This window comes from Castor canadensis, chromosome 3, assembly GCF_047511655.1.
Source record: "Castor canadensis chromosome 3, mCasCan1.hap1v2, whole genome shotgun sequence".
Classification (NCBI taxonomy): domain Eukaryota; kingdom Metazoa; phylum Chordata; class Mammalia; order Rodentia; family Castoridae; genus Castor; species Castor canadensis.
In genome coordinates this window covers 72176491-72202740 of record NC_133388.1, presented here as the reverse complement: position 1 = coordinate 72202740, position 26250 = coordinate 72176491, and the positions used below count along the sequence as shown (strand labels likewise).

The following is a 26250-nucleotide window of genomic DNA, read 5'->3' as shown; positions in this document are numbered from 1 at the left end:
TGTAACTGGACTCTTAAACTTAAGTTGGCTCTGCAGATAATCTCTTACATATCCAGTATAATAAGGCCCTAATGGGTATTTTATACTTACCGTGTTTGGTGGTGTCCTTTAATTATTAGTTTCAGCAAGGATTGAGGGCCTTAGGGAAGTTCTGCAAATGTGTTCCAGGTGAAGCTTTCTTCCCACTACTAAGGAATAAATCATCATGCCCTGTTTTTCAACCAGACAATTGAAAGAATTCTGACTTGAAATGTAAAAATGCAGACCTGTTATTGGTGTGACACCTCTCTACTTCTCATGTCATGAATCCTGTTTGGTTTTAATAGCAAAGGATTTGGAAGGAATGGTGAGAAGGAAAGAATGAGGTAGGCAGGGAGAGCCCTTTATGAACTGACTCAAGGCCACTCTGGAACAATTCTACATGCAGTAAGGATTACAGCTACCTAATATTAACTACTTCCTCAGCACTCTGCAACTATTAGCTCAGTTAGTACGCTCTTCCCACTTTACCTATGATGAGATTGGTGCTCAGCAAAAGCAACTTGGCCAAGGTTGTGAAGCAGGTAAGCAGCAGAGCCATGCATAAACTGAACTGCAAAGTGCTGTTTGTGTTTTTGTGTGTAGATGGACCTGTTAGAGCCTGCATTACTAGTATCACCTTTCTTGGCTGTAGCATAAAATCAGACAGCTGGAGAGTAAGTAAAGTTGGAAAGGAATCTGGACAGGCTGGAGGAGCCCCTCTACCTACTGTGTCCCAGAATGCATCAAGTTCTACCTAAGTAGGGTACGACCAAGAGGTCCAAGGAAAGATTAAGAGTCTTAAGTAGATGGGTAGAGAGCAGAGGCTACTGCATCCTTGGAAGTCAGGAAAAGTTTTCAGGTAGCTATTTTTCTGGGGCTGAAGGAGTACCAGAAGAGGAGGCTCTGCCTGTAGGAAATAGAGGCAAGACTGACAGTAGTGAGACCAGTTAACAAGAATCAGAATGAAGTCTCTGACATAACAGAGAGAGGATGGGAAAGAGAGGGACTATGATTAAGAAATTGCTCTGGAACACTCAAGGTCAAGGAAGGAGTAGTTCAGGAAACCAGTCAGTGTTGCTAATCTTGGGTCTGACTGGAAGCAGGGCTAAGTGTTAAAGAGGTAGAGCCTTGAAAGGGAAGAGGAAGGAACAGACGTCTGATCAAGAGCCTCTGGTCCATAAATGGCTCTACAAGGTGGCTACAACCCTATTCTAAGTCCCCAGGTCAGAGGTGGTTCAAATAGAGAACCCAGAAGTAGTGGCAAAAGGGAGTTTGCCTTGTGTGGCAACAGATAGTACTACAATAATCTGATAGTAAACATACCTTTAGTGAGCATACCTTCATGTGCCTGAAAGTTTTATCTTTGCCTTATCTAAGATTTAAAACGTAGAACAATCAATAGGAAATGGTTAATTCCATAAATTACCATTTTACTATAATAATCATATTTTAATATATGTTGTTGCCATCAGTGATAAATTACTACTGATAGAAAAGCATATCTCAGTAATTTTTGGATGTTATTTCTGAGAGGAGTAGAGTTGAGAATTCCGCTACCTTTCAAATCCATGCTTGGGATAGTTTTATTTCCTAACTCCTCTAAGAGATTCTGAATGGATAAAATTTTCCTTCTTATGTTCATGAATTCTTCTTTTTTTCCCCTCTTCTATCTAGGAGACTTTGAATGTGATTGATCCTGGCTTGATGGATCTAAATGGGATGAATGAGGATGCCCTGGAATGGGATGAGACAGATATAAGTAACAAGTTAATTAGTTTGAATGAAGAATCAAGTGACCCTGATCAAGAACCCCAGCCTGTCATGCCTTCATTAAAGCCTGAAGAGATGAGCAGTGAGGACCCTGGTTATGAGGAAGAGGGAGGTGACCATGGGAGATCACAGTATGCTTCAAATGTCACTGCACCCTCCAGTCCACACATTTACCAAGTGTACAGTCTTCACAACATAGAGCTCTATGAAGACAGCCACATGCCATTTCTGAGCAGTCCAAAGTTCACTGGCATGACACAGACTAGTGTTTTAACTAAGAGTCTCAGTAAAGACTCTTCATTTTCCTCTACCAAATCTTTGCCAGATCTTTTAGGGGGCTCCAGTTTGGGGAAGGCCTGCCCATGCCACAGTGGAGACATGAGCCAGAATTCTGGCAGTGAGAGTGGGATTGTCAGTGAAGGAGACACTGAAACGACTACTAACTCTGAACTATGTCTGCTGAATGTGGTAGATGGGTCCCCAAGTAACCCTGAGACTGAACATCTGGACCCACAAGTGGGAGATGCAGTTAACGTGTTAAAGCAAAAAGTTAAAGATGAGCAGGAATGCATGAAGCTTCCAAATAGCACTCGGTCATCCATTTCACCAGTAGGTTATATAAGTGGAAAAGTTGGAGATTTAAACAGTGTTACCAAACATACCCCTGATTGTTTGGGAGAAGAATTACAAGGAAAACACGATGTGTTTACATTTTATGATTACTCATACCTCCAAGGCTCAAAACTCAAATTACCAATGATAATGAAACAGTCACAAAGTGAAAAAGCACATGTGGATGATCCCCTTCTTCGTGGTTTTTATTTTGATAAAAAATGCTGCAAATCTAAACATCAGACTTCAGAGCTACAACCAGATGCACCACCCCATGAAAGGATTTTGGCAAATGTACCACCCGAAATGGGTCGCAGCTCATATAAAAGTGGTGATATCGAAAAGACATTCGCTGGTATTCAGAATGCCAAGCAGCTCTCCCTTTTATCTCGCAGTTCATCCATTGAGTCCCTTTCTCCAGGGGGTGATTTATTTGGATTGGGCATCTTTAAGAATGCTGGTGACAGCCTCCAGAGAAGCACTTCTTTAGAAAGTTGGTTGACATCCTACAAAAGCAATGAAGATCTTTTTAGCTGTCACAGCTCTGGGGACATAAGTGTGAGCAGTGGCTCAGTTGGTGAACTGAGTAAAAGGACATTAGATCTACTGAATCGTTTGGAGAATATCCAGAGCCCCTCAGAGCAAAAGATAAAGCGAAGTGTTTCTGATATCACTCTCCAAAGCAGTTCCCAAAAGATGTCCTTTCCAGGCCAAATGTCACTGGACATAGCATCTTCTATCAATGAAGATTCAGCAGCGTCCCTTACAGAACTTAGTAGCAGTGATGAGCTCTCTCTTTGCTCAGAGGACATTGTGCTACACAAGAACAAGATCCCGGAATCAAATGCGTCATTCAGAAAGCGTTTAAATCGTTCAGTGGCTGAAGAAAGTGACGTCAATGTCAGCATGATTGTCAACGTCTCTTGCACCTCTGCTTGCACTGATGATGAAGACGACAGTGACCTCCTCTCCAGCTCTACCCTCACCTTAACTGAAGAAGAACTGTGCATCAAAGATGAGGATGATGACTCCAGTGTTGCAACAGATGACGACATTTATGAAGAATGCAACTTGATGTCAGGGCTGGACTACATAAAGAATGAGCTGCAGACCTGGATTAGACCAAAACTTTCCTTGACAAGAGATAAGAAGCGGTGCAGTCTCAGTGATGAAATAAAGGGGAGTAAAGACATAAGCAGTAGTGAGATGATCCAGCCTTCTGACACCCTGAACATTGAGGCCCTTCTAAATGGATCCATAAAACGTCTCTCTGAAAATAATGGAAATGGTGAGAATTCATCCCATAGCCATGAGTTCGGGACAAAGGGTGAAAATAAGAAAAATATTTTCAAAGTTAGTAAAGATCCATATGTAGCAGACATGGAAAATGGCAATATTGAAAGTTCTCCAGAAAAGCAAAAGGACAAAATGAATGGGATTTCAAAGGCATCAGAAAATCATGGTTCAAATGAGAAAGAGATCTCAGAAAGTGCACATTGTAAGTGTAAAGCATCTATGGATGGTTCAGATGATTCAAATATTGCTGAAAAGAAATTTATTTCCCAAAATGTTAGATATCTTCCAAAGAAGTGTCCAAATCACCACCATTTTGAAAATCGAAGTGCCGATTGCCCTCCCACTGAGAAGTCTTGCCCAGAAATGGCTGTAGAAACTAGAGTTTACAACAGACAGGACAGTGATGTACTGAAATCTTCATCCACTGATGAACCAAGTGTGGCTGGAAAATCTGCCAGTTGCTGCCTGGCACTTGAACAAAATGAAACAGAGAAAAATGCTTCTATCAGCGACAATGCTTCCTGTTGCCACTGTGAGCCAGATGTTTTCCTTCAAAAAGATGCTGAAGATTGCTCAGTGCACGACTTTGTTAAGGAAATCATTGACATGGCTTCAACAGCCCTAAAAAGTAAATCTCAACCTGAAAATGAAGTAGCTGCTCCCACTTCATTAACTCAAATCAAGGAGAAGGTGTTAGAACATTCTCACCGGCCTATTCAGCTCAGAAAGGGGGACTTTTATTCCTACTTATCTCTCTCATCTCATGACAGTGATTGTGGAGAGGTCACCAAGTACGTAGAGGAGAAGAGCAGCACTCCATTGCCACTGGACGCTATCGACTCTGGCTTAGATGACAAAGAAGATATTGAATGTTTCTTTGAGGCCTGTGTTGAGGAGGACCCTCATGAAGAGGAGCCCTGTTTCTCTAGTGCTCCTCCAAATGAACCTGCAGCTCCCAACGAAGCTACAGTGCCACTACAAACAACAGCAGGCTCTTCTGTGCTCCGTGATATTTCTCTCTTAGTCGATGATGCTGATACGATGACTCTTTCAAGACCTCCCCCTCAGGACAAAGTTGGAAAGGAAGCAGATGATTTGTTCCAAACTTCCTGGGGCTGTGAAGAAAGTTCAGAGCTTACTCCTTCAAGGCTAGGGAATAAAAAGGAAAGTTCAGGAAATGCAGCTGAATCAAGAATGCCAGAAGAACATAATGCTACTTCAGCTGAATGCAAAGTTCAAGACCTCTCCTTGAAGGCAAATCAGCCAAAAGACAAGGATGCACTGCATCCCAGCCCCCAAAGCTTAACCTGTGAAGAAAATCTTGTGAGCTTTCATGAGGAACAGCATAGAAATATGCACAGGTAGAATGTAACAAACCCCCAAGCATGAACATCTCACTGAAAGGTATGTATAAGTCCTCGTGTCCTATGTTATACTTAAAATATGGGTTTGCATCAACAAAACCATAGTAGAGGAAAAGACCAGTTAGAACGATCAGTCATAGCAGATATTTATCTGAATAAGACATTTGGGTAGAAGAAATAATTCCAACAATGAAAGTAACCATGAAGTAAAAGGGGGAAAATGCAGTGAAAAATTGACATTTTTAGTGACATTATCTTTATTCCATCATTCTGGCAAGAAGAATACAAAATTTGAGAAAGTAGCCAAACAATTTAGGGTTGCACGTTCTTCTACTGAGGGTTGAAAAAAGGGTTATCCAAGTTGCAGTGACCACAGTGTAGGCACAGTAGCAACACTCTCCATTCCAGTTCCTACGCAGAGCTGCCCATTCCCTTCAATGCCTGGAGATGAGCGATGATTGAGCTAGTCTGCGTCTCCTTGTTTGGACCTTCCTTTTGTGCTTCTGTATGATGTAGCTATCATCACATTTGCTTCCCCAGTGGAAGGCTGTGCTGTCACAGCTCCCAATCACGGCCATGTCTGAGAATTCAAATAGGAGGGGAAGTTGATGGTAAAGAAGAGGCTCTTATTTATCCACACAAAGATTGAGAACAGGCACAGAAAGCCAATGCAGAGAGCTTGCATGACAAGTTAATGTCGTCTTGATAAAAACAGAATTTTTGAATTTTGCCTGAAGGTGACAGGCTGATTTCCATCAAATTTTTTTTAAGAAAGTCATTCCACTCTTCATATTTAATAAGACAGCTATTGATTGATAATTCTGAGATGGTGATGTATCTCTAAAAATGACACAAAGGTTCTCTTATTTCCCATTTCTAAGCCTCAGTGATGAATATGTTTTCTCAATCAAGTTTGAGGAAGAAAATTTGAGCTTTCATACATGAGAGTCGGATCTCACCAAAGAACGAGGTGCCTAGTGCCTCCTCCACCCCCACACAGAAGCCTAATGCCGTAACCTAAACTCGTGCTATAGGAAATGAATTACAGAAGCAATCTACCCTAATTTGTTAACTTATTCAAATAACAGTTATTATACTTAACTATGCTAAAGATTATCTTTTTTGTGGCAGATTGTTTATTTTTTGATGAGCCTAATTACTGATTTTCTAAAAGTAATTTACATTTATTACAAATACATCTTTTAAAATGTGACAGATAAATGTTGTTCCCATAATGTATTATGAAAAAAGTTACTATTTAAAAACACATTATTTAATTTGAAAGATGAATGGCAAACATCATTACTTTTTTTTCTGCAACACCTGTGCCCTAAGCTCATTAAAATGTGTGATTCTGTGTAGAGTTGTTAGAAATGGGGAGTAAGAGGGGATCTATACCATATATACCCTAAAAATAAACTCAGTATGCAAAACCAAAGAAAGCATCCCACTTACTAATATAGCACAACTAATTTTCTGTGTTTCAGACTCTATTTACAATTGCTCCAAGAGAGAACAAAAGTAGGAGAGAGAGCAATGTATTTTCTGTGAGCTGTGTCCACCCTATAATCACACTCTCCATCAGTATGCAGTAAAACTGGCCATTAAGGGAGAGTGACTGCGATTCCATAAGCTGCATCAAAACAAGTTCTATTAGAGCTGATTGTACCATGGGCTCTGCCAATCTCCACAGAAGGACTGGTAGAGCCTGGCTGATTTTGTTTTCTGAAAGGGGATAAAGGCTTGAAAGGAACACCACTCTGAGCACGACATCATGGGACCATGACCCTCAAGTCACCAGTCGTGCTGAGATCCGGAGCTGAGAAGCTCTGGCACTGGAGCAGCCTCCAGGATATCCTCTCCCTTTTTGATCCTCTGGGAGTTTCTTCTCTCCCTTTCAGAGAAACAGAATTGAAATGAAATGTAAATGATGGGCTGCTCCATCTTCAGACATGAGGGAAGTGAATGTGCAGAGACAGTGTAACAATATCAGCTAGCCTGCCTGCCAGCCAGCAGTGTTTTGTTGAGCCTCCATGTTGCCTGGCCCTATCCTGGGAAAGGGAGGAGCAGCCTGATTCTACTTCTGCAGAACTTACATCGCCCCCAAGTGACTTGTTATCAGTCTAGAGCTATTTAAACAACCATATTTACTGGTCCTGTTCAGTCCTCTCCCCCCACCCCACCCCCACACACCTGGAACCATGTGGACAAAACATCTGGACACCTGAAATTTCCTCCAGTCATTAGCATTGGGCACCTGGGTGTAAATATTCACATATTATGAAAGTATTATCACCTGGATGAGTTATTTAATCTGAAAAGTTTGCCAAGAGTTCAGTATTTGGTGTCTGAACTTCACAGTAAAGTTATTTGGTAAATTTGAAGTTTTTTGTCTATAGGAGTTTGTTCTCATTATTATTCCTAGAGGACTAAAACAGAAAAATGAAACTCTTCTTTTTAAAGCAATTTGATTTGAAAACCATCAGTTGTGGTGCTTTTTTTTTTTTAATCAGGATGATAAAATTCATCAAATTCGATTGCTATTTTTTTTTCAGAAATAAATTCTCAGATGATTAAATGATTAGAATTCCACCCAGAAGAAATACAATTTAGAATAGCGGATACAGTTTGCAACAGTAAAAAATTTTTTTTCCAAAATTTATAAAGGTTTTTATTGACTCTGTTCTAATTAAAAACCTATCGAAATTGTTTGAGAATTGCAACAAATGTGACCGAACAGTGTGCATTTGCACCAATTTCCAGACACACTGCTGTGCTTTTCACTATTTTCATTTATGTGTCATGTTTCTATAAAAATAGAGGGGTCAGTTACAGCAAATCACATCAAAGGCAAGGTAACCAGATAGATCCAGCTTTTGCTGCCTAATTTGGAGGAAGCACGTAATGTATGTCTGGAGTGCCTCCTAGGACCTGCCTAAGAGGTGTATTTTGCACTAATCTTTTTGCTGTATTCTGACAGTTATTTCTTCATAATCCTCATCATAAGCCTCTGATCTTTGATGAATGCTTTAACCCTAAACTTCAGGCTGAATAAATCCCAGGCTATAAAAACTTAACTCATCCCACGCAGCCAGTGTGAACTTTTTTTTTTCCTTTTGGTTTGCTCTGGTGGCTTGGAGTTGTGTGTGTGCGTGCATATGTGTATGTGTTTACTTAGGATGCATATATTTGCTTTAGAAGGCTTTAGCTTTAATTGTCTTACCTACTTTATTGGTGTGTAAATGTGATAGTTTTTAGATAGACTATAGATTTTTAGATGCTAGGCAATTATTTGTATTTCTGCATGATCAAGTGTACACACACACAGTTAAAAGTGCGTCTCCTCAATTTTTACACACTGAAGAGGCTCTAAGAGTAAACATTTGTCATGAACACAACACAGATTCTCATTGTATTAATTGGATTGACATTAAGTGTTTGGTATTTCCCAAAGCTTGGTCAAGCAAGTTTAAGAAACTACCTTTGGGAATTGTGTATTAATTTTTTACTAGATAAGACAGGTACGATCTTATAAAATTTACCCTTTAAATTACTTTAATAAATCAATGTTCTGCTGGATATGTGTTTTAATTATCCAGCACTTCTGAATAACCACCCTTGCTATGCTTAAATAACAAAGATTTTATTGGATATAATCTCTCTCTCTCTCACACACACACACACACACACACACACACACACATACATACACACACACCAGATTTGTGCCTCAGCCAGTTTGGCCTGCCGTTTTCCAAGTGGGCCAAGTTGAAAGAATTGATTATCCAGAGAGAATTTAAATACCAGCTTTCAGTAAGAGCAGATTTGCCTCACCTAAGAATTCCCTACTCAGTGGCCAGAGTTTAGATGAGTCATGTCCTCAGCATTTGAACAATGCATCATACTTTCTTGAGTTACTGCATTATTTTAATGTACCAAATTTTGTCTCATCTGGCCCTGTCTGTCTTCTCCATTCCTGTTAACTTTTCTTCTCTCCCCAACTTCCTGTGGCTCCTGCCAAATCACTTTTTTTTGTTGAAGACTTTTGAGCTCTAAAACCCATTGCAAGGTAGTAGGAAAGAGAGACAGCAAGACAAAGAGAATGAGAACAATCAGTTCTAGAAAGGGAAGAAAACAACCTGAAATCAGACTTCAGAACTTAGTTTAAACCCAAACAAGCAAAAGCCTGCTTTATTTGAGAGCTGGTCAGAGGACCTAATGTAATTGCATCCTGCATTGCTTGAACCTGGCATTTAGAGATTCCTCACATTTGCTTTTAGCTACCGAGAAACAAACAGAACAGATCGAGTTTGGAACAAATTTGTATCGGCCATCAGATATACAAAAATAATTGAATCTGTTTTGATTCCACAATGCAATCTTGTACCTTAAATTAAACACATTAATATTTGAGCTAGAAGTCCTAATTATATCCTTTTATAGGCAAGGGGCTGAAATGTTTAGGCTGATACCAATGTTATGAATATTTCACCACTATATAACTGGAATTTTTCACTATCCCACATAAAGTCACTGAAGGAAGGATCACACGTGAGAGCCCAGGTTCTCAGTCTGTGAATATTTGGCTGCATTGCTCAGTGTGTCTCACATTTGGATTTGAAGCTTTCTTGAGTGTTCAACTCCAGTTTATCCACAAGAGTGGACAGCCAAAAGAAAAGGTCAAACTTGTTTTTTCTTGTTTTCTTTAAAACTACATCTTTTTAAAAAATGTATTCTTCACATCTATGCTGAAATGTTTTTGTAAATCATTATTTATATTTTATATATTCTTTCCTTTCAGACCATTAGCAGGTAGTCCAAAAATAGCAACTTTCCATGGTTTTTGAAAGGGTTTGGTTTTGCAAATGCAAAGGACATTTCTGAAACCTTTTCTTATCACTTTTTTTTTTTTTTTTATAGATAACCTGGCTGTACCTAGGGGCAGGCCTCATCTTCCCGCCCTGGGCTGGTCTCTGGTTCCATCCTGTTGTCACTGCCGTTTGTCAAGTTGACTTTCTCAAGATGAATCTTCCTTCCAAATGCAGTTTGTCCACCTGGGCTTTGTGATCTGGATGTGTGCACTGGTTCTCTTTAGGTAATCGTCTTTGAACTTCAACAAAGCTGCTTGTTCTCCCATGGATTCCTGTCCCAAGCTACCTCCGCCAACCCTCTCTCTCCAGCAAGACCTTTCTATTTGCTTCCTCCCTTCCCCATCTGCTCTTTCAAGTTCTGCAGTCACCAAATTGATGGTCCATTCAACTCACTGTCTGGAGTGATCCCGTCCATGACAGCACTTGACCGATTTCATGTTTCAATCTGGATTTTTTTGATGGTATGATGCCTATGTTTATTGAAAGAGGTTTATCTAAAAAGCCAACATTTGATTTGATTGCAGCCTAAAGAAGGAACTGGTCCTTCTTTCAAAATTAAGCAACTTTTAAAAGCGCCATTCTATTTATTTTGATTTAATAATAATCTATGCAGCACTTCAAGAAACAACTATTACAGTGTTGTATATTATAAACTGGTGACGTACTACTCTTAAAATATGTACAACATTTTTTTTTATGCTTCTTGAGGTGGTAATGAGAAAAAAGTTTTTGTTTTTGTTTTTTTTTAAAAAGTGTGCCTTGCTATATTTCTTATACCATTTATCAAAAAGCTGCTTTCATGGTAAAATTATGTTGGTTTGAGAGGAGGAAATAGCAAGGTTAAGATGTGTGAATAACTTCTGTATATATGTATAACCAAGTACAAGCATTGATGTATAATGACAGTATAAAATGCTTTCATGTTTGTGATGTCTAGTGATGTGGAAAATATAAGCCTTAAGCCCATTAATTGCATGGTAATTAAAATTGGCGTAATAAAAAGAGTTCATTGGGGAAAAGGAAAATTAGTGATCTCTTTTACCTGTGTTCTTTACCAAATTGTTGTATTGGTTCTGAAAAAAGTATAACATGCAGCAGCTTCCAAAATATCCATATTGCCTAAGAGGCTTAAATTACTTAAATTACAGATGAGGTGTGAAGCCTTTATGGTTTTTAAGATCTTTCTGGCCACATAGACATCTTGAACAGCAAATGACTAAAGGCCAGCTCCCCTAACCAATAAAAATTCATACTAGATTTTTAATTTCCTCTTATCATTAATGGTTTACTGTTGGATTTCAGGGTCTCTGGTATGGCATAATTTATTTTAAATAATTCTTTTGAATGGGTTGGATAGAAAGATGGTAAAAAAGTACAGAAATAATTGACTATTATTTTCATTTAGACAAATATTTCAGGTATATTTATTTTGTGTAAAGGAAATCATCAGAGAAATATTTCATTTGGTCTTTATTGACCCTTGATAAATGCAGCTTTTAATTTATATCACAACTCCTACTAAAGTGCCTGACACAGTAGGTATTCCATAGATATTTGCAGAATTGAAGCATCAAATTAGGTAACATGATGACATGTAGCTCTTCATTTGAGAAACATACACCAAAACAAGTATGTGACTAGAAAAAGATATAAATGCAGTATAAAAACCACCTATCATATATAATCAATTTATATCAGATTTCAAAAAGGGAAAGAATGTATGGATTCAGTTAGTCAGTGAAATGACAATCGTCCACTCAGCAGATAGCTCGTTGACATCTGTTATCTGCAAGGACTGTTTTGGATTCAGGGAATGCAAAGATGAAAAGACAAAGGCCCTGCCCTTGCTGGCTCACCTACATTAGGGGTAAAGTGAATGCACAAATGATATGCAGCAGCTGTGCTGCAGGTGAGGAAGAGAACAAACATGGTGAAAGAAACAGGAGAGAAGGAAGGGTTAGGAGACAGTAGAAAGTTTGACAACAGAATGTTAGTGGGGATTTATTGCAGAAGTAATAGAAGAGGTCCATTGGAGGACTGAGTGAAGGGTCTCTAGCTGAGATAAAGCTGAGCTTTTGCGTGTGTGGGATGCTAGGTCAGTAAGGACAGCCTGTGGTCTTTGTTTTGCACCTGATTTTATTTTGTAATTAGAACTTTATTAGCCCCGAACCAAAAGCACTTAAACACTGCTTATCTGTAATTCTACCACCTTAAGAACTTTGTGTTTTTATCCCCTTCTCATCTTTCCCATGCATATTGCTAGGCTTCTGAGTGGGTAGTGATTTCTTCCAAAGGGGTCTTAGGCAGACATTTAGATGCATTGTTGGAGATGGTCCCAGGGGAAGAGATTAGAGCTAATTGTCTAGTTATGAGGCAGCTATAGTGAGTAAAGTAGGCTGAGGCAAAAGTAGCATATACAGGTGTGTTGCCCAGAAGGTAGAGAAAGAGCAATTCCTAGTCTTTGAAACACCTAAGAGTATTTTGGGCCTCTGTTGGGATAGGGTATTATTTTGCATACTGAGATAACCTACATTTTTCTTGGTTAGTTACTATTGTCAAATGTGTATCTGTTGGTAAAAATTCAAAGAATTAATTGACTGCGGTGATTCATTTACCTGTTCTAAGCTCACAGAATCTCTGGAGGTGGGAATGTATTTGTTAATTATGTACTTAGTATTACACCAAACTTTTAGATTGATTTCTAGGCTTATTGAACAATGCCATTTCCAGTTGGAAGAGATGGGATCGCCTCAATCTCACACCTCCCCAGTTACCAACTCTGTCTGCACACTTCTGTTTTGTTACCTGTTAAAGCAGACCGTTCCACTTCTGGGCCGGTCTTGTTAGAATGTACCTTCACAGCTTGCTGAACTCTGCAGAGCGCCCCCCCACCCCCATCTTTACTTTTGCTCACTGGTCCTTCTTCTGTCTTGCGAAGCACTCATGGCAGCCCCGAAGGTCATTGAGGCCAGCTCCTTATCCTCTCCCAACCACTCTCCTCCAACTGCCCCTCATATGTCATGGTTTTCAGATCCATTTCAACCTGACTGAATGTTTACAGACAGAGCCCTTGAAATTGAGGAGCTGTCTTCATCATCGTACATGTAGAGAGGTATCTGAGCATCTAAGTGATAAGTTTTCTCTAAAATATACTCAAGATATATGTTTATTCTATTATTGTAAATTTCAATAAATAAACAAAATAAATAAGAAAATAAATAAGAATCCATGACTTCCTTCAGTGGTCCAGGCCAGTGCTGGGGTCACCTTGAATCTTTTCCTTACATTGACTAAAAACCTAACCTGTTCTCTTTCCATTTATTCATTCATTCACTCATTCAACAAACATTCATTGAGTGGCCATTCATGTGAGGCGCTATGTTTGGCAACAGATCTACAAAGTCAATTGAGACATAGTCTCTGTCTTCAAAGGGCTGGCAGGTTTTTTTTGAAGTGCCTTTCATGTTCTTGAATAGAGTGGTTATGACTTTTCTCCAAATTAAATAATGACCCCATTTGCTTTGTTTCTTGTCTAGTTTCTCTAAGTTTTTCAAAAACCCAGTGAGCAAAATAGTCTGTGCAGTGATGTGGATGTGACTACAGAGGGAGGTGAAATGGTCTTAATTACAGGAAACCTTTGTCTGATTTCTGGTGACCAAATAAACATGCATCTCATACAACAAAAGAAAAATCTGAATTTTGGGCTTTTGACAACCTCAGTTTGATTATTTTGTTGTGTTTGTTTTGACCAGCTTAGAGTTTGCTCATTCTGTAATTCACAAAAACAAACTAGTTGAAAATATCAAAACAGAGTGGAATGATCCAGCTATTTTTTTTGCAGGTAAAAGTGCTTTAGTTTCCAAATGAAATTAGAATTGCTTTAGAATCTTAAAGCAGAATTAATTTTTCAAGCATCTTGCATTTCAAATATAACCTGAGCCAACTACATTTACAGCTATATCCCTTTTTTTCTCTACATGCTTTTTCAAATTTTCATTTTGATAATTTCAGACTTGTAGAAATCCCCCAAAAATAGTAGAATGACTTTTGCATGCTCAATATTCAGACTCAGTTATTTTTAGTGTTTGGCTATATTTACTGCGCCCTTTCTCTTCCTCTCTCTCTCGCTCTCTCTCTCTCTCTCTCTCTCTCCACACACACACACATTTTATGTGGTTGAAACATTTGAAATTGTAGTGCATAACACTTCATCTGTAAAGACTTCAGCGTATATGATCCGAGCACAGGGATATTTTTCTACACCACGTTATACATTGACACAATAATAACATCTGGTAATTCATATTAAACTTTCTCCAAATGCCCAAAGAATGTCTTTTTCAGTTACTTTAGTTTTAAACCAGGATCCAAATGAAGACCACACATTGCTTTCAGTTTTTGGGTCTTAATCTTGAGTGGTTTCCTGTGCTTTTATTCTTTTCTTTTATTCTTTGGTCTTTCACGACTTTGACATTTCTGAAGACTCCTCTTGTATAGATTGAACCACAGACTGGATGGCTGTTGTTTGCCCTTTATTAAACTGAGGATAAACTTTTTTGTCAAGTGTACACACAGGTGATGCGTTCACCTCTGTTGTGAAGAGTGAATAGGTCACTGACATTCGATGTGTCTTGAAGTTCACAGCTTACATTTTCTAAGACAGGGAAGAGCAAACTATGTCCCATGGGTCACATCCAGCCCACTGCCTATTTTTGTTTGACTGGCAGGTAAGAATGAGTTTGCATTTTTAAGTGGTTGAAAAAAAGAAACAAAAGAATATTTTATGACATTTGAAAATTACTTGCAACTCAAAATTTGGCATCTGTGAATAAAGTTTCACTGGAACCCAGCCATGTACATTTGTTTATGTGTTTTCTGCAGAGTTACACAGTGGTCTGCAAAGCCCTCCCACGGGAAAAAGCTTTCTGGCCCCTGGTCTCTGGTAGTCTCAATTCTGACACCATTTTCTTAGCAGGAGAGAAATATCAATTTGCAAAGTCAATCTAATACAGAAGATCCTGTAATGCTTTCTTTCTAGATTTTATTGCCTTCTCAATTTCAGTCCCATATTACCTTAGAAAATAAAGCGCGCTTTGTTTCATAAACTAAAAGATTGTTCCACATTCATAGTTTAAGAATTTAAGTTTAGTTTCCTGTTACTGATTTACTCAGAAAGTCAGTCAATTACAGGCTAAATAATTAGTTCAATAAAACCATCAGAAAAATGACACAACCTAAACTCATCTCAACAAACTAAATGTTTTTCTAGAGTACCCTGAGGAATTAAATCAGGCCATTACAGACTTTTTTTTTTTCAAATTTACTTTTTAACCCAAACAAAGGTATTAATTGTATATGTCACACCTTCATTTCCTGACTTCTGTTCATAAATAAAAATCTGAATGTACCAAGAAAATAAGTATTCAGTCTTCACCCCAGACCCACACCCTGCTGTGGCCACAGGTGGATACTCTTTTCTTCTTTTCTTTTTTAGGCAGTGGATTGGATCCACGGCCTCACACATGCTAGGCAAGTGCTCTTCCCCATACTCTCATTGAATAGAGGCTCAATAGAAACAGCCCTTTACTTTTTCTCTGAATTTGCCTGTGGCAGTGCTGTCACTTGCCTACTGATAGAACACTAAAGCAAGCTCTTCAACCATTTCTTTAAAAATAGCCACATACCCTCCACATAGAAATGACCTTTTCATTTGAGACTTGCCACATATTTGTGTTTCCAGAGTATATTAAGATGACACACACAAACCAGGTCCACAATAGTGAGGTTTCTTCTCTATTTTACCCAATGCCCTGAGACCATTTTGTGTGTGTATGTTTGTGTGTGTGTGTGGTACTGGGGTTTGAAATCAGGGCCTCACATTTGCTAAGCAGGCGCTCTACCACTTGAGCCACTCCACCAGTGTGTTGGGTGTTTTTTAAGATAGGGTCTCACTATTTGTCCAGGCTGGCTTAGAACTATGATTGTCCTGATCTCAGCCTCCTAAGTAGCTAGGGTTATAGATGTAAACCACTGGTGCCCAGTTCATTCTGATTCTTAACTAATGGACTTTCACCAAAGCAGGAATTATGCAAAGTTTATTTGTTCTTGTGTTTGGAAGTAAATCAGGGCCTGCACAGTGCAGCTTTCTCAGGGTCTTTTCCATTGCAGCACACAGAATTTGGAAGGTGTTCACATGCATGAGACTGTCTTAGGCTTCTAGGACTGTTATAACAAAATACCTTTAGACTGGGAAATTTATAAACAAGAGAAGTTTGTTTGTTTGTTTGGGGGCAGGACTGGAGATTGAAATCAGAGCTCCACACTTGCTTGACTAGTGCTCTACCACTTGAGCTCCCAATGAAAGAGCCTCCTTGCTTAAAGTTGTGAAAGAGAAGGTTCAAGATGAAGGCAACAGCAGAGACAGTGTCTCGCAAGGGTCTGCTCTCCACTTCCTCGGTGGTGTCTTGCCTCATCCTCTGGTGGTTGAAGAGGGGACGAATGTAAGGGCATTAATCCTATTCATGCCAGCTCCACCCTCACAACTCAGTCACCCCCAAAGACTCTCAATTCAGTACTGTCACATGGGCCACAGGCTCAACGTATGAATTTGGTGGAGAGGATACAGGCATTCAGACAGTAACAGATCCATTTCCAGGCTTTTGCCAAACACCAGTGCCGGGAGAACCCTGTCCCTCTCTCCCACTCAAGAAGGGAGTCTTTCTGTCTCTGACTGCAGTGACATTGTTTTGGGAACTCTGAAGCCAGTATAATTTGTACTTGAACTCCGGTACTCTGTTATGGATTACAAACTTGTAGCATCCTGTTGAAGAACTGCTGAATCTGAAGTTTACACTCTCTTGCCTGAAATGAGGTGCCAAAAAACCAGGGAAAAGGCTCCCAAAGAACAAGAGAGTCAACACCAAGCACCCCTGTGTGTGTGAACAGCCCCAGATGAGTTACAAAACTACAAAGACCTTGAGCTTTCTGTGAGTATATTTTTGGAGAAAGTGAGTTCCAAAAGGAAATGTAAAATGCAGCAGAACGTGGCTTTGTTTACCTTGGAAAATGGTCGATTCTGATTATTTGGCCCAGGTAACTTTGCCACTGCCAACTACGGAGTCAGACAACAAGGGGCGTCTAGACTTTCCAGGTGTGTACGAAGCCGTTAGTGTTTCCACCATGCAAGCTGTCGACTGTGCCATTGTTCTTTCTCTTTTCATCATTTATTTTAGGTGAGAAAGTGTGACTGGGATCCCAGATATCAATTTGGAATTTTTTCCATGCCAGGAGGACATACAATAATGCATTCTATAAATTTTAGACAAATGAATAAATACATGACTTAATAAGAAACCATGTTAAAATTACCACACCATTTCTTTGTCTGTACTTACACTTAACCTGCTGTTAGCAAAATCCCAACTCTGTAAACAAATGGGATGTTACAGACATAAAGTATAATTCGGCAAAATTTATTCAAGGACTTAGATGATTGAAGGCATTAGGGATGTAAAAACGCCTCAGATCCTCTTCAAATCCCAATATTCCCTAACCACCGCTTTAGAAAAAATATTCTGGGGTTTATAGAATTAGCCTGGTTCTGTTAGTTGATCAAGTTACTTACAGTAAGTCAGCAATTCAAAACAAATAATTCCTTCTGTGTGTATTTGTTGCTTGCAAATATGTTTCATTCACTCTGAAGTATCTTTTTAAAGAGAAAGCCAAATTGCTGAAATTTATCTTGTCATTAAAATGGTGTGAACATCAAATCAGTTTTTGTATCTTTCATCCCTGCTGATCGCAAATGACTGACTAATGTTGCTTAGGGCAAGGTTTTGTAAAGTGAAAACTTAAATTTTCAGAAAACAGTTCTATTATTGCATGTTCACCATTTGCTGTTTCCCCAATACGTCTATCAGTGTTTTAAGTTCTGGATTTTCTCTCTGGAGATTCTTTTCTAATTTATCAATGATGTCTTTCCATGAAAACTATATTTTAAAATATTTTTAGAAAGTAAAATGACATTTACAGGTTGAGACACTTTCTATAGGACTGAAATAATGCTTCAGTGTTTTGGGTTTTTTTGCATTGCTGGGGCTTGAACTCAGGGCCTACACCATGAACCACTCCACCAGCCCCTTTTTCGTGAAGGGTTTTTTGAGATAGGGTCCATGAACTATTTGCCTGGGCTGGCTTCAAACCGAGATCCTTCTGATCGCTGCCTCCTGAGTAGCTAGGATTACAGGTGTGAGCCACTGGCACCCGGCTAATGGGTATTTTTTAGGATACAGCAGAGTGCTTCAGAATAATGGAACAGGTCTTTCTTAGCAATGTAGGGATCTGATTATTTAATTTCTAAGTGACTTACAGGACAGCTCAAATATTTTCAAACAAAATTTAATATGATCAGTGTTTCTTAGTATTCTCTATATTACTTTTTAAACCAGTCTAAACAATAATAAAATAAGTTACTATCACCTGAGTGCTTATCATGTGCCAGGCACTGTGCTGAACACTTTTCGTACTCAATTGAATCTTCACAGCACTCTGTGACTAGTGACACCATTTTGTTTTTCACCATGCTGGTGATGATACACATTTTATAGTAAGGAAATTAAGCCAGGCATTGGTGGCTTATGCCTGGAGTCATAGCTAATGGGAGACTGAGATCAGGACGATCTCCAGCCTGGACAGAAGAGTAAGTGGGACCCCATCTCAACAGAAAAAAGACAGCATGGTGGCGACCACCTGTCATCCAGCTATGGTGAGAAGCCTGAATAGGAGGGTTGCAGTCCAGGTCAGCCTGTGCAAAAAGTGAGACTCTATCTCCAAAGCAATCAGAGCAAAAAGGGCTGGGTGTGTGGCTCAAGCTGTAGAGCGCCTACCTAGCAAGTGAAAAGGCTGAGTTCAAACCCAAATGCCACCAAAAAAAATTGAAAACTAGAGAAATAGATTAGTTATTATTCATTTCCTTTTCATAAAAGCAGAGTATAGAGGGGGAAGAGGACTATTTTTGAACCTTATTTTCCATCTAGACAAATAAGAACTTATTGTACAGTGTTCTTACATCTATATATACATTGCTAAATTTTTTGTCTATATTACATACTTAATGAGTATAGAAATCATACCAAAATTAAAGAAAGAGCTTTCATTTTAAAAATTATTTCCTATAAAAATTCTATAGGAAGAAATGATAGCTAAATTAGCACTTGAAAAAAGGCCAAAGAAAATTATATACTGTATATAATTGTGCCTCATTATGACCTCTGCGCATTTTCCAGAAAAGTTAGGCATTAAAAACACACACATCAGGAACACCTGAAAGGTCAGAGCCTGATGAAAGAAAAACCAGCAGTTCATCATGAAGGAATAATGTTCTAGTAGGAACATACATTTTTATCATTACATTTTGCTGGAGAAGTACTTTAAAATGCATAATTTCCTATCATGTTTTTTGTTTCATATCTGAAAAAGGTAGTGGAGAGAGACAATTCTATAAAGTAAAAATTAAATTTTAATATAATGAAATTAAAATGTGGGTTTGTTTGGTCCCGAGCATGCTTTATTGTGATTTTTCTTCACATAAGCCTTCCCCCCAAAAAAGACATTTTAGCTCTTAAAAAAAAAAAGACCCTAAAAATTTCTCATTATCTTCAAGAGATGATTTGTGAGGCAGCAGTGTTATGTTTGTTGGATTTCACTGCTGGAAATACAACTATAAACAGTTAAAATAACAATAAGCAACTGTTTTTTAACTTTTCATTTGAAAATAATTTCAGATGTACACCATATTATAAAAATAAAAATAGTATACTTTAACCAGATTCACTTACTGTTAATATTTCATCCATGTGCCTTTTATCTAGTCTATCCTTCAAATTTTGTCCGTTTTCCTAGTAATGTCTTTTATACCATTCTTCCCCCTTCAGTGCATGATTTAGGTGTTGAATTTAGATGTCATATCTCTTCAGCTTCTTTTAATCTAGAAACATTTTCCCAGATTTTATTCATCTTTTTCTTTTCTTTTTGGTGGCACTAGGGTTTGAACTCAGGGCTTCTACACTTGTTAGGGAGGCACTTTACTGCTTGAGTCTATTCATCTTTTATTATATTAATAATTTTAAAGGATAGGCTTCCCTTTTAAAATAGGCTTTTCCTTATTTTGTGTTTGGTCTTTCTTTGTGAATTTTTGCATTGTCAGCAGAAATATTGCATATGTTGTGTTCTGTCCTCGGGGTATCGTATCTGGAGAAACAAAATGTCCATTTCTTTCCCATTAAAGATGTTAATGTTGATCATTTTTTGGAAAAACACTTTAAGAGCATTCTAATATCCTGTCCCTCTTCAAGTTTTTCTCCTATATTTAGCATTCACTGATAATTCTTGTCTACTTAATACTTATCAATATGGTTTCAAAACGATCACTTCCAACCATAACACTCTGTCCTCATAAATGGTATTCCTCAGCAGGTAAGAACCCTCTCTCCATCCCTGTTTATTTACCTATTTATCATAGATATGAATTCAAGAATTCCTTTTCCGCAATTCTTTCTAATTCATGACTCCACTTACATTATTTTGATTGCTTTAATTGTCCCAGATTTGGTTGGTGAAAACCTCTCTAACTTGGCTTTTATATTTTTGTGTCATCTTTTAAGCAATTTCTTACTTTCTGATATAGCCAAATTTCCAGTTTTACCTTGTGCCTACAAGTTCCAACCCTTAGACATTTCTTGGTGGGGCTAGGGATCAAACCCAGTGCCTCACACATACTAAACCTGTCATATGCTCTACCCTAAGCTGTACTCCCAGCCTTTTGTCCCAGCCCTCGAGTCAGCCATTTCTCTCAGTTCTTTTGTTCTTTTTGGTGGAGATGGCATTGGAGAACAATATTTGGGTGCTAGGTATGCTTAAGAGGTATATTTGTTTTTTGATCCTTTAAGGCAACAGAGCTGGGAAATACACGAATTATATAAACATACATGCATATACATTTGCACGTATATAATTACAAAGCTATATTAATAGACACATAAGCATGCGCATACCTACCTACACTTATCTAGAAATCAGGACTTTATACTACTATCTCCATTTGCACTCCTTCTATCGGATTCTCTCTCGACTTCCCCAATTGCATCTCTGTGTATCTCTTCCTCTGCTGTGAGAACTGCGGACACCAGCTACATAAATACATTTACTCATTTGTTGAATAAAATAGTGTCAGAGTTGCTTTAGGACCATTATAACAAGCAAAACTACTTTCAAGTATTCAGAATTCCTTTGCAATTTCTCTCTACCACCCCCTCCCACGTACCCAGCCCTGCTCAGGACTGAGGGTGGTCTCTCTCTCTCTCTCTCTCTCTCTCTCTCTCCTCACTCTTTCTCCTTTCTGTCCGTTTTTATTTCTTCCCTTCAATGCAGTTATGTCATTCATTTAAAATAATTAAAATTAAATTCATTGATGTTGATTTCAGCTCCTTTCACTTTAGGTTAGTTTTCTTTCCTCTTATTCTTGTTGACCTGATTTTATTTTTTAAATACATAAAATAATTAACATGCTTTCCAAGTTGAAACTATATAAGATATACTCAAAAAATTACCACTCCCTCCCTTGTCCCTTCCATTCCATTTCTCTCTCAGGCTCTCTAAGTGTGCATCCATTGCCGTATTCTGGCTTATTCTCCCTCTGTTTCTAACCATAATAATGAACATATGTATTATATTTTCTTGTTTTCCCTTCTTTGTAGCCCAAAAGGTATCATACTGTGTGTATATTTTGCTTTTAATATTTTAAATTTAACATCAACTGGAAATCTCTTCATATTAGTTTATAGAGATCTTCCTCAGTTTTTCTTGTGACCATATGGCAGTCAAATAACTTTTTGAGATCTGTTCAAACACAAGGAGAGATCTCAATTCCATTCCAGTCCTGTATGATGCAAGTAATTAATGACATGAGAAAAAATTCAGGTAAAACATTGTCATAAATGCCATAGGTGCTCTGCTTGTTGTCTAGGAGTAACTGTGTTTTGAGTCTAACTTTTCATGTTTCTTTTATTTTCCTAATTTTCTTATCTCTTAACTATATGCCATGCCATCCTCACATCTACCAACAACTGGAAACTTTTCCTAGTTCTGCTGCTGTCAAAAACTTTCTCTCATACTGCTCAGTGCACAAAACTTCCAACTGCATAGTCCATTCAGGGTGAAACCCATCCACCCATCTGCTGGCTAAAACATGGGAATACAGGTCTACCCAGAGCAAGGGACATATTTCCTAATTTCCCAAATAGCACTATTCCTGTTCCTGCACGCCACTGAACTACTCAACCATGATTCCTGAGGTAATTATGATCTTACCCCACAGAAATGAAGCTTGAGATTATCCTAAAATCTATTTCTCTTTCTCTCTTTTTTGCCTATTTTTAAGTTGGTTAAATATATATATATATATATATATATATATGTATGTGTATATATATATACACATATATATTTAAGGTATTTAACTTGCTGTTTTGGTAAACATTTTAAAATGACTGCCACAATCAAACTAATATTCCACCCTTTCAGTTACCTCCTCTCTCTCATCTCTCTTACCCTCCCTTCCTCTCCTCCTTCTTCCTTCCTTTCTTTCCTTCTCCTCTTTCCTCTATCTTCCTTTCTTTTTCTTTTTGTTGAAAACACTTAAGATCTTCCCTCTTAGTGATTTGCAAATACACACTACAGTATTATTAATCACAGATGCCATGCTGTGCACTTGCTCTTCAGAATTTATTCCCTGAAACTTTGGTCCACTTCACCAGCATCTCTCCGTTTCCTCCTCCCCCAGCCCTTGGAAACCACCATTCTACTCTGTGCTTCCATCAGTTTGACTTTGACCTGTTTAGATTCCACATGTTGTTTGAGATTATGCAGCATTGTTCATCCCTTATTTACATAGCATGTCAACCAGGTTCAGTTCATGCTGTCAAAAATATCAGGATTGCCTTTGTTTTTACGGCAGAATAGTATTCCATACATTTTCTTTATCCATTCATCTTTCGATGGGCATTTAAGTTCTTTCCATTTCTTGGCTATTGTGAATAAAGCTTACTTCAATATGGGAGTACAGACACCTCTTGGAGATACGGATTTCATTTCCTTTGGATATGTGTGCAGTAACGGCGTGGCTGGGTTATGTAAACATTCTACTTTTAATTTTTTGGAGAACATCCATATTGTTTTCATAATGATATACCAATTTACATGCCTATCAACAGTATACAAGGATTCTCTTTTCCGCACCTTCACCAACATTTGTTATTTTTTGCCTTTTTGATAACAGCATTCTTACAGATGTGATGACATAATTTACCATGGTTTTGATTCACAGTTCCCTGATAATTACACCGTGGGTCACCTTCTCCTATACCTTGCTGGCCATTTGTATGTCCCTTTTGAAAAACATCTAATCAGCATTTCCCCCTTATTTAATCAGATTATTTGTTTTTGAATTACAAGAGTTCCTTATATATTTTGGATATTAACCCTTCTCAGATAGTTTACAAATATTTTATCTCATTTATAGATTTCCTTTTTGTTCTGTTGATTATTTCCTTTGCTGTGCACAAGCTTTTTCACTTGAGGCAATCCCATTTGTCTTTTTGCTTTTGTTTTCTGTACTTTAATTCATGTCTTAAAAAAGGAAAAAATTGTCTAACGCTTTTTCTTTTTATTTCTAAAACTTAAATTTCTCCTCTTATCTCTCCTACTTTTTGACACATGTCTCCTTTTTTCCTTCTCTACTGAAGTCTTCGCCCAGGTTTCCTTCAAAGCCTTCCTCTATTTCCTTATATATTTCTTATTTGAGATGTCCTTTACTCCCATAATTTCAACTCACATCTGGATGTGTAATTCTGACATTTCATCTCCACGCTTTACTTTTCTCAGGAATTCTAGGTATAGGTCCATTTGTCCAACTGTATTTTTTCCTGATGTTTTCCTTAGGCCCTCATCCTTTAACACCAAACATACAATTTTTCCACTTTTTTCTGCCATTTTCTATCTCAAATAGTGATATCAGTATTTTCTGATTTGTTCAAGGTTCGAACTTGGGGTATCTCTGATGTTTATCTCTCTATTTCTCTCATCTTCCAAATGTGACTAGGAACATCCTGGTGATCCTTCTTCCCCGAGTTTTAAGACTGTGTTTAAGTACCTCTGTTCTCATTGCCTCCTAATTCCAAGACTCTCATGACTCACACATGGTTCACAGCAATGATTCCTTATTCCTTTTAGGGTTACTCACGATGCTTATCACTTTGCTTCAAACATTTCATCAATCAAATTCTTTATGAATCTCTACATGTGTGCCCTGTTGTGGGTAATGCTGGTGAAACGTAACTATGTCCTCATCCTACAGGCGACTTCTGGAGATAAAATAACACATATTGATCACCGAGAGAAGACCATAGGCCAGTGGTTCTGCAGTTTGTAGAGGACTCTCTTGAGGAGGCTGTGAAAATAAAGATTCCCAGCCTCCACCTCAACAGACCTGGACTAGATCCTAGGAATCTTTTCAACAGGTATTCTTCAGCTGGTTTTGCAAGAACCACATTCTGAGATGTATTCCTCAGGGCAGTGCTTGATCTAGTACCCTGTATGTGTTGAAGAGATGATAGTTCTCATTTTACTTAATCACAATTAAGTAAAAAATTATTAATATAATAAAAGACACACAAATCAAGGAATAAAATTGTGAAGGGAAAAGTATATGAAAATCCAGACTAAGGAAAAGTACTGAGATTAATTTTAACAACTCACTCCAATCTTCTCAGCAATCTAGACAAAGAAGAAAACCTGGTCCACAAGAGTATTTTTTGTCTAATGAAAGGAGCAACTTCTTGCACGTGAACTTTGGGAGGAATTTGCCTTATAGTTCTTTATTTAAGCACCATTGGATGGCATAATAGATAATATCCTTTAGATCTTTGAACAACAAAGAAGTCCACATAGAGCTACTTCTTTTTTTGTCATGAATTTTTTTCTTTATTCATTTATTCATATGTACATACATTGTTTGAGTCACTTCTCCCCCCTGCTCCTCACCCCACCCTCACCCTCCCATCCCCCTCGCTTCCAGGCAGAACCTGTTCTGCCCTTTTCTCCAATTTTGTTGAAGAGTAGACATAAGGAATAATAAGAAGGACAAAGTGTTTTTGCTAGTTGAGATAAGGATAGCTATACAGAGAGATTCCTAGCATTGCTTCCATGCACAAGTGTATTATAACCTGAATTGATTCATCTCTACCAGACCACTTCACTACTTCCCGGTCACCTTCCCATATTGACCTCTGTCACTTTAAGGTTACTGTATTACCATAGAGTTACTTCGTAGAAGAAACTTGCATGAGAACTGAGAATATATGGTTGCATTTTGGAGAATCTTGAAGTCAGGTGATTGGTGGATCCCATAGGTAGTCTCAGCAAGGCTTTTGACAGAAGATGAATAATAGACAAATCAAAATTGAGATTACTATCCAGTTCCATTCTGCTAGGTAGTCCATACTGCTGGTTCAAATAAAAGACACAATGTATAGATGACAAAGATGTTTTTTCCTTGTGAAAATAAAAGTACTTGTCTGATATTTTTATTTTGATGGAGGGTCACTTCACCTCTTAGAACAGGGAAACAAACAAGCACTTTCACACAGAACAAGGGCAGTTCTCCCCAAACAATTCAGTGGACAGGTGATGGAAATATAAGAACTCTGTACTGGATGGCACAGAAAAGATGGCCTGTCTTAAAAGGTGTCAAGGCTAAGAAGTACCAAAGGTTTGCTTTGACAATACTTCTATTGTGGCTTCCGTAAAATGTTAAATGTGGAGATCAACTGCATCCCAAGGGTTAACCAAGGTGACCCTTAGAGTCTAAAGATGGCAGTCAGTGGAGCAGGCTAGTTTAATATTATTCATCTGCACATCAAAACACCCCTGACAAAAATGGATCATTTGGTTTTAGGAGAACTAATATTAGTGTTTTTCCTGACATAAGTCGAATTGCTTGTCAAGGCCACTTCTGCAGCCATCTAGGAAGGCACATCATGAACACATGAGAGGTACTTGTCTTTCTGTGGTTAGGTCACCAAAAGGCAACCAATTTGCTCAGCTTTAAAATTAAAAAGAGGGCACTTGGGACTCAGGTCTGTTTTATGCCATTTAAAATTGACATTTCATTTGTCAAAATGAAGGCCTTCCCTTCCATGTTAATCTGTGCCACATTGGGCAGCAGTAGTGACTCTGGGAAAGAATTATAAGCCTTGAATCTA

At 38.2% G+C, this 26250-nt stretch overlaps 1 protein-coding gene across 5 annotated transcripts in view; it reads left to right on the top strand.

Annotated features, from left to right (window-relative positions):
* Akap6 (A-kinase anchoring protein 6) overlaps positions 1 to 17703 on the top strand; it is a 515042-nt gene extending 497339 nt beyond the window's left edge. For all 5 annotated transcript variants that reach the window (XM_074068188.1, XM_074068190.1, XM_074068191.1 and 2 more), the window contains 2 exons: positions 1696 to 5103; positions 9984 to 17703. In XM_074068188.1, coding sequence (XP_073924289.1) covers positions 1696 to 5064 — 3369 coding nt within the window. In that variant the 3' untranslated portion in view covers positions 5065 to 5103; positions 9984 to 17703. The remainder of the gene's footprint in view (positions 1 to 1695; positions 5104 to 9983) is intronic.
* The last annotated feature ends 8547 nt before the right edge of the window (positions 17704 to 26250 follow it).